The sequence below is a fragment of the Balaenoptera musculus genome, chromosome 16 (genome assembly GCF_009873245.2).
Source record: "Balaenoptera musculus isolate JJ_BM4_2016_0621 chromosome 16, mBalMus1.pri.v3, whole genome shotgun sequence".
Lineage (NCBI taxonomy): Eukaryota > Metazoa > Chordata > Mammalia > Artiodactyla > Balaenopteridae > Balaenoptera > Balaenoptera musculus.
Window position 1 is genome coordinate 49,964,128 of NC_045800.1, and position 19,778 is coordinate 49,983,905.

Below are 19,778 nucleotides of genomic sequence, written 5' to 3' on the forward strand. Positions count from 1 at the left end.
TGCAGACACAGATTGAGAAGCACGGGGAAGATAAGAGGAAGGTAACACTCCAAAACTCCACTGGCAAAAAAAAAAAAAAAAAAAAACTCCACTGGCGGTTATATGAGGTTGGTATAATACCAGGAGTTTCTCTTTTCCGTATTTCCAAATGTGATTAATAGCGACCCTTGAATAACGTGGGGTTAACGCATCTATAACTTTACAGTTAGCCCTCCATATCCCTTGTTCCTCCACATCCACGGATTCAACCAACCACTAACAGTGGAGTACTGTAGTGTTTACTATTGAAAAATATGCACATATAAGTGGACCCATGCAGTTCAAACCCATGTTGTTCAAGGCCCTACAGTAATTTTAATAATTTTAAAATGCAATAGAAATTCTATGTTCCCTCAATAAGAATGTAGTGTGCACAGCTTTATTAGGGATTAAGTAGTAGATATATTGTCCTTTTATCATAAGATGGTTAATACACCTAAGGAAAATGGTAAAAAAAAAAGATATACATAAATAAAACTATAAAAAACAAAGAAAGAGCCTGATGATACACGACATGAATGCTAGCACAGTGAATGAAAGGAGGAGCAAGCAGAGAAGGCTTCTTAAGGAGAAGATGAGTGGGAAGGAGGGACAGAGCTAAGAAGGACAGACAAATGCCCAGAAATGGCAACACACAGGACCCCGGGAAGGGGTGAGGAGACCAACACGGATGCCATAAGGAACTCGATCATTGCTGGAACCCTGAGAGGCAAATGGTAAAGAGAGAATCCTCAAAGGCTTAAAGTGGGAGGGGGAAAAAGCCCACAGCTTTGTAAAATAAACTCCCAGTATACCATGATGACCTTACCCGTGAGTAAAATTATATCTCCAAGAAACACTGTAAGTGCCCAAAACGCTGCAGTCCTCCACAGAAAAACCTTCTTCTTAATTTCTGATTGGTCAATTACCACAATTGTTGCTAAAGGCACTTTGGAGCCAGAATTTGGTCCAGATTTTATGTTTATTTCTTTCACGTGACATGGAGATAACACCATGACTAAACAATTATACGTCTGACTTTTAGAATCACAGTTTTTTATTAATGATGTTTTTTTAATGCCCTTAAATCCAGACACATTCCTCTGGTGCATTGTTACAGTATGATCTCTCTCATTAGAAATCAACTTGATTTTCCTAGCGACGTGGGGGACTTCAGATAGAGCTTGAGGATGGCCTGATTTATCTTCAGAGGTCCAACTTCTTTTAATAGAACTTTTGTGGAAGGTATTTAGTTGGGAACACAGTATTCCTGAGCTACATGACTCAATGCGTATCTCATTTGGTGGCAATTTATCATCAAAACTGAAAAGTTCTTGAGATCCTATATTTTCTTCAAGACCTTTATCGGTGTTCAAGAGAATGTGGCTATTTTTTGTTTCAGGACAAACAGGACTAAAAAGTTCAAGGGAACAGGCTTGGTTCTGTCCACCTTCATATCCTTCTGTAGAATCATCATTGGGCTGAATCAAATTATCTTCAGTTATTCTTATTTCCCCATGGCTTGTCTCTGGTTCAATCTCCATTTTAATGGTTCCTTTATTTACAGAATTCTGCCCTTTATACTTCCTTTGAGCTAAAAAAGCAACCTGGCTGGAGGTCATTACACTGAGAAATTCAGTATCAGTGGATATCTTAAGGCCTGAGACCTTCCTAACTGTTCCTTCAGGCCTTGGTTTGTCTACTGTGCTAGAGGAAAAGAATTCCAGACACTGGTTTTGTATTTCTTGATGCTCTGTTGGTGCACAGTTTGTTTCCATAGCCCCTGGCCCCGTATTAGTCTGTTCAGCACCACAGACCACATCCAATATAGCTGCACACTTATGATCTAACTGAAAGGAATTTTTTGGAACATTTTGACCATGTATATTTGATTGATCTTTATGCTGTTCATCTGTGATTTTCTTATGTTCACTGAAAAGCTTTTGATACTTTTCTTCTTCAGTTAAATGTTGAAATCTGGCCTTAAATCCACATATTTGATCACTGGAGTTGGTTCTATCACTCAACCCCAAGGGGTGACTCTTCTGGGATTTTACAGTTTGTGTTTCAGAAATGCAATGTGTGAAGTCATCTTTCACATGAACAGATCTGTTCACAGAGTTTGCTGGAAAATGACCATGAGGAAGATCTGGAGGGTCCAGAGGTTCCAGGTCCTGATAATCCTCAACACTTTTGTGCCTGCATTTTTCATCCTTCAGATGTAAGGAATGGTGATTGTACAAAAGCTGAATTTCTTTCCAGGGGTCCGCAGTGGACACTAAAGAAGCTGGTTCCTGTGATACTGTCATTTCCAGTGGACTGACTGGAGCACCCCAAAAAATGTGGACTTGAGATCCTCCACTCATGGTTTCTGAAAAAATGAAAAATCTAAAATAAGCCTTTGTCATTAAATTTTTATAAGTTGATATTAACTTATATCCCCAAAGCAAATAAAAACTATGAATCAAAAACATAATTAATAGATGATTTACATTGTTACTCCATTTAATTATAAAAGTAATAAATATATAAGAAATCATAAGGAGAAACCAAAACATCCACAAAAATTCCTCACATAAAGACTCTCTTTAAGGAAAATAAAGCTAAGTATACTAACATCAAATGAGTAAATCCTTAGCATGGTCACTTTTTTGTGTTGAAAAACTTGCACCATTTAAACAATAACTTAGTAAAGAAGGCAGGAAACAGCATTTGTTTAACTGCACTATAGTCACCTTGAAATCTCCTGTTTCCTTTACTCCATTGATTATGTAAGTTTAGGGCCTCCTTCCTTGAACTGTGAACTCAATTCCCAAGATTAGGGACCTCCCTGGTGGTCCAGTGGGTAAGACTCCATGCTCCCAATGCAGGGGGCCCGGGTTCGATCCCTGGTCGGGGAACCAGACTCCACACGCATGCCGCAACTGAGTCGGCATGCCGCAATAAAGGATCCCGTGCACCAAAACGAAGACCCTGAGCGCCGCAGCTAAGACGCCCCCACAGTCAAAATGAGTAAATAAATATTAAAAAAAAAGTAAACACACACACACACATACACACAAGTTTCAATTCCCAAGATCAAAACATAAGGGTTGAACCAGAGAGAAAATAAAAAACCAAGGCTCTTTTCAAGATGTCCAAGTGACTGTATTATCTATCTTTAATCTGTTAGCATAATCAATAGTTGCTTCTGTATTTTTAATCTTCTCTAAAATACACCAGATTAAGAAAAGTCACTTTGTAATACACAGATAAAAAAACTCATTATAATTTACACAGTTTTTCATTAACTGTGGCACTTGATATAAGTAAATCTAAGTAAGCATCATATTTAGTGAGATAAAAATAAACATACCAATATTTACTTGATAATAACTGACTTCCAAAAAGTTTGTGTTTTTATTTTGTTTTTTTTGGCCACGCTGCGTGGCTTGCGGGATCTTAGTTCCCCAACCAGGGATACAACCACACCCTTGGCAGTGAAAGTGCAGCGTCCTAACCACTGGACCGCCAGGGAAATCCCCAAAGAGTATTTATTAAATAGATCTATTCCTAGAGTTTGCTGACAAATTTTTTATAGTGCTACAGGGACAAAAAGACAGAGTCCCTGGCCTAAGAGAACTGTCAGCCTGGTTTTAAAAAAGCAAAAAGGAGAGAAAAATAGTGAATGTAAACTCATAGTTTAAAAATAATGTAATAAATACTATAAGCTATAAATAGGAAACAGTAGTCTCCTGCGGAACAATGCTCCTATGGAAGGTAAGCGCTATGGCTATAAGCATCTAAACAAAAGAACGAGCAGCTGTAAAAGGCAGAGTTATGAAAGACCATGGTATGATTGAGGACTTTTGATCAGAGTACAGGGTCCTTTGTAAAAAGGTAAGAAAGTTTCAAATCATGAAAAGTCCATCTGGAAGTATGGGAAATATGGCAGTATACAGGAAACGACAGCTATTATCCACAGTCACTCTTATCATTCCTTGAAGATTCGTTCATGGTCACCTCTTTCAAATCTAATAACCTATCCAATTATAATTCTTGTGATTTCAGTATCAATGTGGGTGTTCCTTCCAATACCCTGGCCTCTTGGTTCCTTGCCCTCTTCTCCTCCACTTATTTTATTCTCCACCCTACCTCAGTTATCCATTCTCATAATCATACAACTACCATTATCAATAACTACATACTTTTCCTTAATTTCAAGTTAAGCTTTCAACTCTGACTACTTTCTCCTATCTTCGACTTACCCCCTCTAAATGCACAACTCCAACAATTCTTTGACCACAAGGGATCTACGTTGAACACAATGATCATACTTCATTTTTACAGCCTCATTCTTCACTTCCCTCCTTAACCAACTTAGATTCCATGGTCCATTATTATAATCATTCCCTATCATACTTCTCTAATTCTGCTGCTCTCATCTCCAAGGTATTGGCCCAGCTAAACTCGAACCCTAGTTCAATCACCACCTACTCTACACCTGTAACCAATGAAAACTAGTCATTGGTTAGTTCATTACCATTAACCTCAAGGTGGTACCCAGCAATCTTATCTTTTCCTGTCCATTCGTTCTCCAAGATAACTCTTTTATACCTTTTTACTCTTTAAATCCCCAGCATCTCCTCCCCTATCTTCAAGTGCAGCTGGTGATCATTTACAAGTTGTCAACAACATATTTACCCACTTCTATCATACCCATATACTTTGTCCAACTTCTTATTACTACAGACGAACTAACTGTTCGTGCTTCTATGCAAAGCCATCTCTTCCTCACTTAGACATTAGATCTTATACCCTCTTTCCTAATCAGGTTTCAACAATTCTCCCCTTTTCTCCTAAATCTTGATTTTTCTCTCTTTACTGGAGCATCTCCATCAACATACAAACATGCTGTGATTGTTCCTCAAGTTGTTATTCCTCAGCTCCTACACTCCTCCACTTATTGTACTACTTTTCTGCTCTCCTCTACAGCAAAATTCCTTGAAAGAACTGTCAATATTCCCTCTGCTCCCATTCTCTCCTAAACCCACTCCAGTCAAGCATTGGTCCAAACCACTCCACTGAAACGGCATATTTCAAGGTCTCCAATAACCTCCACCTTAGCATCAGTCAACTTCCCATTTTCAACTTACTCCGACTGTCAGCAGGATTTGACACCACTGATCACCGCTTTCTTCTTTTTATCTGGCTTTAGGGATACCACATCCTCTTGATTCTCATCCCACCTCACACTACCTCACCAGTCGCTCCTTCTCAGTCTCCTTTGCTAGCTCCTCCTCATCTCCTCAACTTCTTACTCAAGGGTCCAGTACTTGGCTCTCTCTCTGCACTCACCCCCTAGGTGATTTTCTTTCAGTCTCAGGATCTAAATACCTTCTAATGACTACCAGATGTATATCTCCATCACTAATGACTAACGACCACCAGATGTATATCTGATGTAATGACTAATGACCACCAGATGTATATCTCCATCACTAATGACTAATGACAACCAGATGTATATCTGATGTCATGACTAATGACCACCAGATGTATATCTCCATCACTAATGACTGATGATCACCAGATGTGTATCTTCATCACTAATGACTAATGACCACCAGATGTATATCTCCATCACTAATGACTAATGACCACCAGATGTATATCTCCATCACTAATGACTAATGACTACCAGAGGGGGCACGGGTTCGATCCCTGGTCAGGGAACTAGATTCCACATGCCTCAACTAAGAGTTTGCAGGCCACAGCTAAAGATCCCGCATGCCACAACTAAAAGATCCCACATGCTGCAACTAAGATGCAGCACAGACAAATAAATAAATAAATATTTTTTTTAAATCCTAGAAAGAAAAACATTGGGAAGCAAGATTAAGGATGATTTTTTTAAAGATTTCTATATTTTAAAAGTTTTATTGTGATGAATAATGAATGTTTATTATTTTTATAATAATCAGATCTTTTTTTGTTTGGTAATTCAGGCTTTTCTTTCACAATCTTCAAACTGGATATGGTGTTCCAATAGACATACAACAATGGACCTAAATCTAACATTGCAGAATAAGAGCTGAGAACAATGATGTCAGCTGTTAACTTATTAGCAACTAAAACAAAGATATACCGCTATTTTCAAACAGTTTATAATAGTGAATTATTACTAAGGAAACAAAATTATAGTAAGCTTAGGTGTCAAGTCTTGACCCATAACAAAACAAAAAGGGCTAAGTATCACTAAGTACTATAATCACATGTCCCACCCCCATCTAATCCTCATAGAAAGAATAATCTGCATAAAGAGTAACTGGTACATTAGATCTAATTGACAGTTTACTATCTATAGATCATTATTAAATTGGCCACTAGGGGGCCCCAAATAGCACAGCAAAAACGTTCAAGTTCAAAAGATACATCAAAACCAAGTGGAAGAGGGAGGAATATATTATTCTGACACATAGGTAGAAACACTTAGATATATTCAAATCAAATGCATAAAATTCCTATGCTAACAAACTTCCTTATCTAGAATCTTTGGGTTTTTCTCCAATAGTTTCTTCCCTTTAGCCTCAAATCTTTAAAAACAAAACAAAAAAACAAACTTTCATGTTGTTTCTTTGTTCTCACTTCCTATTTATTCTTCAACCCACTTAAATATGGCTCTTAACTCCAATCATTTTGCTATAAAGTTTTTTACTATGGAAATCAATGACCTCTAATAGCCAAATCCAAAGGTCAGTTTTCAACACTTATGTTACTGCCATTTGAGACTGTTTATCAATTCCTCTTTCCTGAAACACTCTACTTTTTTTGATTCTGTGAGACCATCAAATTAGAATTCTTTTCTGCTTAAAAAACCAGAAAACTATTGATTTATTCATTCAATCATTCACATAACAAATACTCAGTAGTATGTGCCAGGCATCATGCTAAGTACTGGGAATTCAACAACAATAACAAAGAGCTTTAAGGAGCTTATAGTCTAATGGGAGAGCTAAAATGACAACTGTAAAATAGAGAAATTGAGTAACCACAGGAATACATGCAGGGCGTCCCTAGGAGGGAGAAGCCTGGGGCAGCTCAACCAAGTAGGACTGCCCATTACCTGCATTTTTCATAGGCTCTCTGGACTACGTTTAGTGACAAAATTTTGAAACTGAATTTAAATAATACTCATAAAAAAGGAGTACAATACAGTCCCAAGGCATCCCTGCACTCCACCCCAACACCAGAGCCAGTAAAGCAGCCTCCACTGTTTTACCCAAGGGACAGACCTGCAATAGGTAATCTCCAAAAGGTTTAGAAAGAGTGTAAGACACTCACTGCTTCTAGGTCCTCACTTAACATTTTCTCCTAAATGTCCTGCAATCTGACTTCTATTTCCTATCTCTATTAAGACAACAGTGAAGCCCAAATTGTCAAATAAGTATCCATAGTACTTCACCACTCCAACTGTGAAACTCTTTCCTTAGTTTCTAGAACACTACTCTTTCCTGACTAGTTCTTCTACCTCTCTGGTTTTTCTTTCTCTCTTTTTCCTTGGGCCATCTCATCTTTTCATTCCATACAACGCTGCAGAATTCCATCTAATTGCATTCGTTTAACTACTAAATATCCAATTATGCTTTACCAGGCTATATTGAACCAACCACTCTCCCTAACATCAGGCTTATATTTCTAGTATCATTGTATCTGACACAATCACAGTAGATAAAAAAGCAATGTTCTTATGGAAGTTTCTAAAAAACCTAAAAATAGAACTACCATATGAACCAGCAATTCCACTCTTGGGTATATATCTAAAAAACAACAAAAACACTAATTCGAAAAGATACATGCACCCCAATGTTCATAGCAGCATTATTTACAATAGCCAAGATGTGGAAGCAACCTAAGTGTCCATCAACAGATGAATGGATAAAGAAGATGTGGTATACATATACAATGGTATATTACTCAGCCATAATAAAGAAATTTTGCTATTTGCAACAACATTGATGGACTTGGAGAGTATTATGCTAAATGAAGTCAGACAGAGAAAGACAAATACTATAAGATATCACTTATATGTGGAATCTAAAAAATAAAGCATTCCAGTGAATATAACAAAAAAGAAACAGACTCACAGATATAGAGAACAAACAAGTGGTTACCAGTGGGGAGTGGGAAGGGGGGAAGGGCAAGATAAGGGTAGGGGATTAAGAGGTACACACTAGGGACTTCTCTGGTGGCACAGTGGTTAAGAATCCGCCTGCCAATGCAGGGGACACGGGTTCAAGCCCTGGTCCGGGAAGATCCCACATGCCGCGGAGCAACTAAGCCCGTGCGCCACCACTACTGAGCCTGCGCTCTAGAGCCCGCAAGCCACAACTACTGAGCCCGTGTGCCACAACTACTGAAGCCCGCGCACCTAGAGCCCGTGCTCTGCAACGAGAAGCCACCTCAATGAGAAGCCCGCGCACTGCAACGAAGAGTAGCCCCCACTCGCTGCAACTAGAGAAAGCCCACGCAGCAATGAAGACCCAATACAGCCAAAAATAAATAAATTAATTAATTAATTAAAAAAAAAAGAGGTACACACTATTATGTATAAAATAAATAAATAAGCTACAAGGATACAACTCAGGGAATATAGCCAATATTTTATAATGGCTATAAATGGAATATAACCTTTAAAAATTATGAATCACTATGTCGTACACACAAAACATATAATATTGTACATCAACTATACCTCAATTAAAAAAAAGAAAGCAATGTTCTATTTAGTCTCTTTCTTGAAGGGAATATCTGACTAAATGACCCTATATCTGACTAGATTCCATAGTCCTTGGATTCAAGTTTGGTAGGGTTGAAGGTTATGAGGCCCAGAGGCCACAGATTCCCAAGATTCAGAGCTCTCCTTGCCTTCTAGGCAGGGGAAGTTGCTGAAGCACACAGGGGTGACACGAAGCAGTCTTGAGAGTTCAGACAAGATCTCCCAGGACGAGAGATGTCTGAAATAAATTAAAGGTCTATGAAATACAAGGTTATTTGTATATAACGATTACTTTAGTATGCCTTCACTTGTTTGTCTGAATATATAGCCCTGTATGTGTGGGACTCCCCCTTCCCGCTCAAAAGAAAAAACACAAAAACTGACTTGAAAGTACGGTCCTGTTAATTCAAAAGAGAGTAATTTTTTAAAGAAGTCTTTATATCTAAGGCTGCAGCTAGTAACTCCTCTAATTCATAGGATTTGTGAGTCTGTGAGCAGGGGGATGGCATGTGGTGAGGCCAGAGAGAAACAAAATATTTATCATAGCAAAAATACACTGACTGAGAGTTAAGCTGTGAACACTGACATATTTCAATGATTCCTGGATAACTTTTGGGTGGACTCAGAGGGTTAAAGCTCATTAAGATACCAGATGAAACTTGCAAGTACATATCCATTACCATAGTTAATAATTATACAATTTCTCAATCGGCAGAAGGCCACTTCAGTCAGAAAGACCAATGCAACCATAGTCCTTTATCTTTAGAGTGGTCAGAGTCTGATGAATGGGTCAAAGATTTATAAAACAGGATGAACCATATCAGCAGGTTTGTCTTTGCAGAACACTGCAACTAAAAATGCTTGTTACAAAATATATGTGGTTAAAAGGGAGTGCTTTCTCCATCTTATTACCAACCTAAAAACTCATCATTATAATGCCTTTCCATGTCAATTTTACCAAAAAAAACGAGCATGATAAAGTTACTCAAAAGCATCAAATGACAAAATGAAGAGGCAGCATAGGATTGTAATTAAAAGTATGGGTTTGGGAGCAAGATACATATGGGTTAAAACCCTACTCTGCAACTTACTAAAAATGTAAACTTGAAATTATTGAAGCTAGATGAGATATATATATACATATATACATATTCTTTATATTTTTGTATATAGTTGAAAACATCCATAATAACAAAATTAATTTCTTTGTAAGTCCAGTGAGAATTGTCTCCTTATCTGTCAAATGAAAATAACATCCATCCCTATCTTACAGTGTTGCTGTGAGATGGGCACAGAGTACTTACTCAATAAAGATTAGAGTCTTAAACCTCAGGAACTCTACACATATATATCGATACTTGGTGACACATAAAAACCAGCCCATTGTATTTCAGGGTTTTTTTTAGTGTGTATTTTTACATAGTTGTAACCATAAAATTGAAATAATTTTGTATTCTGCTTCAATCCATGTAATGCTACTCTTTTATGTCAACCTATAAATTCCTAATCATTTTTTTTAAATAAATTTATTTATTTTTGGCTGCACTGGGTCTTCATTGCTGCACGTGGGCTTTCTCTAGTTGCCCTGACTGGGGGCTACTCTTCTTTGCGGTGCACAGGCTTCTCATTGCAGTGGCTTCTTTTGTTGCAGAGCACGGGCCTCAGTAGTTGTGGCTTGCGGGTTCTAGAGCGCAGGCTCAGCAGTTGTGGCGCACGGGCTTAGTTGCTTCACAGCATGTGGGAATCTTCCCGGACCAGGGGACCCGTGTCCCCTGCATTGGCAGGCGGATTCTTAACCACTGCGCCACCAGGGAAGCCATTCCTAATTATTTTTAATGCTAGCTTAATATTTTCATAATGAATCTAATTTAGTTCACCATTACTCTCTAATTCACTCATTTGTTTCTAACTTGTCACTATTATAGCCATTGCTACATTAAATAATTTGAGGAATTTAGCATTTCCTTTCGATTATTTTCTTGTGATAAATTCCCAGGTATGGAATTATTGGGTCAAAGAAAATGTACATTGTTATAGCTCTTAATATTTATTATCGTGTTGTTTGCAAAAGAACTGGACAGTTTATAATGCCACAAACAATGGCCAAGAGTTCCAGTCTTACCACAACTTTGTTAGCATACTGAAAAGTAATTTTGGGACTTTCCTGGTGGTCCAGTGGGTAAGACTCCACATTCCCAATGCAGGGGGCCCAGGTTCGATCGCTGGTCGGGGAACTAGATCCCCGTGCATGCCACAACTAAGACCCAGCGCAGCCTAAATAAATAAATACAATCTTTTTTAAAAAAGTAATTTTACTAGTGAGGGTACAGAGGTACTTCACTGGTGTTTCATTTGCATTTCTCCAATTATTTCCAAAATGAAAAAATAGTGAATTTTAAATTATATTTGGATTAAAATCCTTAATATATGAGGTATATGCAAGCATGTGCAAACAGACACACAAAGTAATAGAAAAATGGGTTAAGAAGATAACCAGGTTGGGAATTCCCTGGCGGTCCAGTGGTTAGGACGTGGGTTTTCACTGCCTTGGACCCGGGTTCGATCCCTGGTATGGGAACTAAGATCCCACAAGCTGCATGGTGCAGCCAAAAAAAAAAAAAAAAAAAGTAGATAACCAGGTTTATAGCACAGAAAAAAATACATGGTTAAAAACAAAGAAAACATTCAACCTCCTAATAAAATGAAAGAAAATTTTATAAATTAATGAGAAAACATTTCAACCTATCAAACTTGCAAAGATTCATGAAAAGGGTACAAAGGTGCAGGGAAATAGCTTATACTAATAAGAGTTTAAACTAGTAAAATCCTTCTGGAGGGCAATATGGCAATGTATGTCAAAAGTCTTAAAATTCTGTATACCTTTGACCCCATAATTATACTTCTAGGGATCTAACCTAAAGAGAAAAACATCGTATACACTCTTAGATTTAGCTACAAGGATGTTCACAGTAGTATCATGTAAAATGTTAGAAAAGTGAGGAAAACGTGCATTGACTGAGGTCTGATAAATTATGGCACATCCATACAAAGGCAAACTATATAGCCATTTAAAGTCATGAAGATATGTATTATCACAAAAAATTTTCCTTAATATACTGATATGTAAAACAAGGAGACTATAGAAGATTATATATGGAGATTTTATTTTAATTTATTTTTTTAAAAACAGTATTCAGGGGCTTCCCTGGTGGTGCAGTGGTTGAGAATCCACCTGCCAATGCAGGGGACACGGGTTCAAGCCCTGTTCCGGGAAGATCCCACATGCAGTGGAGCAACTAAACCCGTGTGCCACAACTACTGAGCCCACATGCCACAACTACTGAGCCCACATGCCACAACTACTGAAGCCCATGCACCTGGAGCCCGTGCTCTACAGCAAGAGAGGCCACCACAATGAGAAGCCTGCTCACCGCAACTAGAGAAACCCCGCACGCAGCAACGAAGACCCAACACAGCCAAAAATAAAAATAAATAAAATAAATTTATTTTTTTAAAAACAGTATTCAGGTTACTACTATTTACATTGAAGTTAGAAACCATTTCTACAGTTTCCATGTGTTCTCCATAGTTGACTGATACAAGTGGTGCTAAAAAAGAAATAGTTCTTCTGTTCTTTAACCTCATTCTATCAATCCAATTTATCTTAATTCACTGTGCTAAGAAATAACATTGAATACTAGTAACCCACCTACTATGCACATTCATGGTAAACTCATCACTCTTACAAATACCCAATAGTTACTAAATGCTAGTATCTGAATTTCCTACTCAAAATGATAGCATGTTGCCACATTTTATGTCACTTACTAAAGGGTATAAGACACACTATCTGCCCCTCAAAAACAAAATCAATTGAAGTTTAAAGCTATTACTCATTCTTGTATCTAAAATAATAGCTACTAAAACAAACCTTTAAGCAGACAATTGATTTCTTAAATCTTTTTGCATAAGCTCTCATTTCCTTTGCAATAGGCTTTGGTTTTTCAAGTGAGAGATTTGTTATCATGTTCTCATCACCACCTGAGGTACCCTATGATTAGTGCGGTGCAGTGAGCCTCTTAGTCCTGCTTGCAATGCAGTGGGAATTTCTCCCTCCCAGCCCCTATTCCAGGCATTTTCCTTCTCCCAGTAAGTATTTAAACAGGAAGTGACCCTTAATCTAGCTGCTCTTCTGCCTTAAAGAATAGGGTGACCGGACATCCTGATCTGCCCAGTATGGTCCTAGTTTAAGCATGCCATCCTGGTGTCCTGTTTCGTCAGTTTCCCTTCTCACTCTTAAAAATGTCTCCGTTTAGGAATAAATTACATGGTGCCCTAGTTATGAACCTTATAAATACACGAATAAATGTCCTATTAGTGAAGAGTGTGCCTCCTAATACATTTTATCAGAAACATTATAACAATAGTTAGGAACAACTTAAGAAATAAAGGGAAACACTCTGTTTCATTTCCCTGTAAAAAGTTTTTAAAAATAAAATACTAACAGAAATAAGGCTGAATTGCATCTAAAATACATAATATGCATTTAAGAATCTCACAACACAGATAAGAATTAAATGAGGTAGAAAAGAGAATTAACCTGCCTGGCAGCTAAAGAAGCTAGTCAGGTTCTGGGTAATGAGGCTGCAGACACAGGTATAAAATCTTTTGGATCCAGTCTTCCTAGAAAATGTCTCAGACAGCAAGATGTCAACTTATCCAAGACTCACCCTTCCTAAGGAAAGTCAAAGGAGCAATCCTAAAATGTCACACTTCACTCCCCCGTCTCCCACACTATGTAACTGCAAAAGGACTGAACTGTAAGAATAGTAATCAAGATCTCAAGCAAAACATGGGTCCCAGGGGTCTGCCTGCCAACACCTGTACTTGCTCTCATCCACCCACCCCCTAAAAAAGGTGAAAAACACAAAATCAAGGAGAAAAAAAAAACTTTGCAACTTCAGCCCTGACATTCCTTTGTAAAAAGTCCATACTCATCTCAGCAAGTGGCAACTCCATTCTCCCAGTTCCTCAAGCCAAAAACCTTGGTATCCTCTCTGATCGCTCTCTTTTTCTCATACTTCCATTTTGTCATCAAATCCTTTTAGCCCTACCTTTAAAATTCATTCAGAACTTGACCACTTTTCTCCACCTTCACCTGCTCCTGCCCTGGTTCAAATCACAATCATCTGGATTATCTGCAATAACCTGATTTTCCTTCTTATTCTACTGCCTCCTCAGAAAACAGGTTTATAGAAGTTAAAGGAACTTGCCCCAGGTCACACAGCCTGCAGGCAGTGGAGCCAAGACTGGAATGCAGGAAATCAAACTGCAGAGCCTTAGATCTTAACCAGTATACCATATTGCCTCTCTGGGTTTTTGACTTTACTCAACTGTGGAGCTAGAATCCAAGCCGGAACGCTGCCATTAAGTCATATGAAACACACTCAAAAAACACTGGTGGAACTTCCCTGGTGGCACAGTGGTTAAGAATCTGCCTGCCAATGCAGGGGACATGGGTTTGAGCTCTGGTCGAGGAAGATCCCACATGCCACGGAGCAACTAAGCCCGTGCGTCACAACTACTGAGGCTTTGCTCTAGAGCCCACGAGCCACAACTACTGAGCCCACGTGCCACAACTATTGAAGCCTGCGCACCTAGAACTCGTGCTCCACAACAAAAGAAGCCACCGCAATGAGAGGCCTGCGCACCACAACGAAGAATAGCCCCCACTCGCCGCAACTAGAGAAAGCCTGCGCACAGCAATGAAGACCCGATGCAGCCAAAAATAAATAAATAAATAAATTAATTAATTAATTATTTTTTAAAAAGCACTGGTTTATCTAGAGAGGTAAGAAAAGAACAGAACTTCAATATAAAGGAGCTACATTATCAAAGAATTCCACTTAGAAGGTTTACTGTAAAGTTAATAATGAAGTGAATAATAAATGGCTTTTAAGAGGACCTCTCTCTCTTTCTCTTTCTTAATCCCTTCCTTCAACTCTGACAAATTTTCTCTCTCTCTGCCTCCCTCCCTCCCTCTCCCTCTCTCTCCCTCTCTTTAGTCATCTGGCAATGGGATGATAAATTTCCAAGACATTAAATATTCAAATTTTAAAACCTGTTGCTGGGAATTCCCTGGCGGTCCAGTGGTTAGTACTCTGTGCTTCCATTGCAGGGGGCATGGGTTCAATCCCTGGTCAAGGAACTAAGATCCCACATGCCACAACACAGCCAAAAAAATAAATAAATAAAAATAAAAAATAAAAACCTGTTGCTTAGCAAGTTAAAATATACAGAGTAAATGTAACAAACCATAGATGACAGACCTACTTTCCTGACCTAAATCACTTTCTTCCTTTCACCTTAAATACCCCAAGGTATACCTCAGCATCTATGTGCACTAGCTGTTCCCTCAGCCTTAAACGTTCTTCCCCTAGACTCTTGTTTACTATTTTTAAAATTTGAAGTATAATTAAACATTCAATAATAGGCACAGGTCTTAACAGTTCTGTTTGATGACTATTGACAATGGTCTACACCCATGTAACCATCACCCAAAACAAAATACAGAACAGTCCCAGGATCTCAGGAAGTTCTTTCATGTCTTTTTCTAAACAGCTTCCTTCCCTTTCCAACCTACAATTATCTTCTGATTTCTATCACTACAGAATAGTTTTGTCTTTTCTTGAACTTCATATAAACAATACAGTATATGCTCATTTATGTCTAGTTCCTTTCACTTAACACAATGGTTTTGAGATTCACCTGTGTTGTTGGGTGTATCAGGTGTTGGGTACTGTGAATACACCACACACACACACACAAAATACACCACAAGTTGTTTATCCATTTTCCTGTACATGGACATCTCAGTTGTTTCCAGTTTGGGGCTTTTATGAATAAGACTGCTATGAACATTCTTGAATTCATAATTTTGAGGAAATATGTTTTCATTTCCCTTCATTAAATATATAGGGGTAGAATGTTAAATAATAGGATGTATATATGTTTAACTTCAGTAGAAAATGCCAAACAGTTCTCCAAAGTAGCTACACTATCTGGCACACCCATCAGCAATGGATGAGTTCCAGCTGCATCACATCATGCCCAACATTTAGTATCTTCAGCCTTTCTCTTGTTAGCCATTCTAGAGTGTGTGAGATGGTATCTCATGATGAATTTACTTTGCATTATTTCCCTGTTGACTAAGTGATGTTGACTACCTTTGCAAGTGCTTATTGGTCATTAGTATATCCTCTTTGGGGAAGTCTGTTACTGGGTTATTCCTCTTTTCCTCATTTTACTATTGAGTTATTACACTTCTTTACATACCCTAGATATAAGTCCTTTCACAGATAGATATGCTGGAAATTTTTTTTCCCCACTCTGGACTTACCTACTCTTTTTCTTAGTGGTATCTTTTATTACTTTTTAAAATATTTATTTATTTATTTGGCTGTGCCGTGTCTTAGTTGTGGCACGTGGGATCTTTAGTTGTGCCATGAGAACTCTTAGTTGTGGCATGTGGGATCTAGTTCCCTGACCAGGGATCGAACTTGGGCCCCCTGCACTGGAAGTGTGCAGCCTTAGCCACTGGACCACCAGGGAAGTCCCTTAGTGTTATCTTGTAAAAGGCAGTAATGTTAAATTAGTTGAGGTCCAATTTATCAATTTTTTTCTTTTACATGTCTTTTTTCTTTTAGGATCTTATCCAATAAATATTTGATACTCCAAAGTCATAGGGATATTCTCCTTTTTTTTTTTTCTTCTAGAAGCTATGACATTTAAAAAATATATCCACAAATTATTTGATACTCCTCCCTTCAGGAGGTGAGGCTTAATTCCTCTACCCTTAAACATGGGCTGGAGTAATGAGTAGAATATGGTTCAAGTGATGGTATGTGACTCCCAAGACTTTGTCATAAAAGGCAATGCCACTTCCTCCTTGTGCTCCCTCTTTGATCACTTACTCTGAGGGAAGTCAGCTGCCATGTTATGAGGGCGCTCAAACAGCCCTAAGAATAGGCTCATGTGGTGAAGAACCGAGTCTCCAGCCAATAGCCAGTGAAGAGCTGAGGCCTCTAGCCAATAGCCGTGGGACATAAGCCATCTTAGAAGGGGATTCTCCAGCCCCAGTCAAGCCTTCAGATGATTATACTCTTGCTAAAATCTTGCCTACAACCAGATGAGAGACTCTGTGCTAGAATTACCTAGCTAAATTCCTCCTGTGTTCCTGACACAGAGTAACTGTAACATAATAAATATTTGTTGCTTTAACCCAGGAAGTATTGGGAAATTTGTTATGAAGTGAGAGATAATACAGAAGTTGTACTGTTTTTGCTTTTGCATTTTAGATATATGATCCACTGCAAATTAGTTTCTGTGTATGGAATGAGTTGAGGTGATAGTTCATTGTTTTCCATATAGATATCAAGTTAGAGCAACATTTGTCTTTCTTTCTCCCATTGGACTGACTTGGCACTTTGGTGGGAAAATGCATGAGTCTATTTCTGAGATCTCTATTATGTATCATTGACCTAAATGTCTATCCTTATGCCAACACTACACTGTCTTGATTACTGTAGCTTTGTGGAAAATCCTGACATCAGGAAACAAAAGTCCTCCAACTGTGTTTTTCAAAATTATTTTGGCTATTCTTAGACCTTTACATCTTGATAAGTTTATAGAATCGTCTTATCTATTTCTTCAAACAAAGCCTACTAGGATGTTGAAGAAGACTGAAATTAATCTATCGGTCAATTTAGAGAGAATTCCATCTTAATAATGTTGAGTCTTCCAATCCATGAATATGGAATATCACCATTTATCTAGGTTTTTTTTTAAACTTACACTAGCAATGTTTCTACCTTTTCAGTGTTGAGAGCATATCCTTAGTTAGATTTATTCATAGGTATTTGCTTTTTTTTATGCTATCAGAAATAACAGTTTTTATTTCAGTTTTCAAATAGTTCATTGCTAATATAGAGAACTACAAATTATTTTCATATAGTGATTTTGCTAAATTCACTTATTAAAATTGTTTTTTGTAGACTCTATCGGGTTTTCCATGTACACAATCATGTTATATGTAAGTAACAGTTTTACTTCTTTTCTAATTTTTATGCTTAATTATGTTCTTTTTCTTGACTTATTACACTTTCTAGGACCACTAGTTCAATGTTGAATAAAGGTGGTGAAAGAGAAATATATATCCATATTATTGCTTTAAAATCTTTAGGATCCATAGCTAAGGTTGGCAAATGTTTTCTACAACAGGTCACAAAGTAAGTATTTTAGGCTTTGCAGATCATACAGTCTGTTATAATTACTGTACACTGTGGATGTAGCAAGAAAGCAGCCATGGACAATACATAAACAAATGAGCATGGCTATGTTCCAATAAAACTTTACAGTCACCGAAATTTGATTTTCCTATTTTTCACATGTAACAAAATATTAGTCTCCTTTTGATTCTTTTTCAGCCATTTTATTACATAATAACCATTCTAGGTCACAAGCCACACAGGCACAGGTGATGGGCTGGATTTGGCCTACAAGCTGAAGTTTGCTGATCTCTGGTTTAGACCACTGACTTGAGACCTTTCTTCTTTCCTAATATAAGAATTTAATGCAATGTTTCCCTCCAAACAGTGCTTAACGGCACTACTATTTGTTTCATTTGTGCTTTGTACTGGTTTTTTAGCCATTGCTATAGGATTTTCAATTTACATCTTTAACTTTACACAGTCTTCAAATAACATACAGCCAGCCTACCATATACATGGGTTCCACATCTGCAGATTCAACAAACTGCAGATCAAAAAACAAAATCCAGAAAGTTCCAAAAAGCAAAACTTGAATTTGTTGCATGCCAGCAACTATTAACATAGCACTTACATTGTATTCACAACTATTTACATAGCATTTACCTTGTATTAGGTATTATAAGTAATCTAGAGATGATTTAAAGTATACAGGAGGATGTGCATAGGTTACATACAAATACTGTGCCATTTTTCATAAGGGACTTGAGAAATCTGAGGATTCTGGTGTCCAAGGGAGGTCCTGGAACCACTCCCCGGGGATAACAAAGAATGACAGTACCACTTAACCTGTTCTAAGAACCTTACGACAGCATTGATTCCCAATCTGAATGTTATACTCAGGCCAAATTATTTATCAAGGTTAAGAGGAAAATAAAGGCATTTTCAGAAATGCAACATATCAAATAATTTGCCTCCCATTCACCCTTTCTTCAGCAAATTGTGGGAGTAAACCAAGAAAGAGGAAGACATAGAACAGAAGAAACAGAAGATCCAACACAGAAGAAAAGGAAATGCCTAGAATAATAGCTGGGCACTATGAGAAAATGGAAACCGCTCCAGACTGGAGCACGTTACTCTGGAGGGACTTCTCTGAGATGACGACATTGACAGAATAAATTATGTGAAAGAAAACAGGAAATTTGGGCAACTGGTAGCAAATTTTGAGTTGAGTTAGTGATAAGAACACAAAAAACCATATAAACAAGTTATGTCCTAAACTGAAAGCATCAAATACATTACTTGAAAAATCACAGGTAAATACCAAACAGCTAGGAGTTGAGAGTGGTTACCTCTGAGGAGGGGAAGTGAGGGTGGGGACCAAGAAGTACTGTCTGTCTGGATGATCCCTGACAAACTACTTGGCTCGTTAAACTGTATAACTCTGAAGAAGAAAAATATGGAAGATAAGGAAATAAGGTACTTAAGGATTTCCCAAGGACATAAAACCACCTTGGCAACTAACTGTGACCTCTGGAAACCAAGAAGTCTAACAAAATTGTCCTGCAAAATAGAAAACAACACAAACGAATGCATTTGATGGGTGGAAAAGGGCAAAAAAAAAGCAACATTACGCCTGTGCTATCATAACTCTTGTCAAATGCGTGACATCAAGAGCAGAAATCCCTAGGTTTCCGTGCTTCAGTTCCCCCGTCTATAAAGTGCGTGTAACAGTA

At 37.9% G+C, this 19,778-nt stretch overlaps 1 protein-coding gene across 4 annotated transcripts in view; it reads right to left on the reverse strand.

Annotated features, from left to right (window-relative positions):
* Positions 1–19,778, reverse strand: part of SHLD2 (shieldin complex subunit 2) — a 96,179-nt gene that overhangs the window by 48,498 nt on the left and 27,903 nt on the right. For 3 of the 4 annotated variants that reach the window (XM_036829221.1, XM_036829222.1, XM_036829224.1), the window contains one exon: positions 848–2,389. In XM_036829221.1, the coding sequence (XP_036685116.1) occupies positions 848–2,384 (1,537 nt within the window). In that variant the 5' untranslated portion in view covers positions 2,385–2,389. Of the gene's footprint in view, positions 1–847; positions 2,392–19,778 lie in introns of all 4 variants that reach the window. The other variant, XM_036829223.1, reaches the window with a different exon arrangement.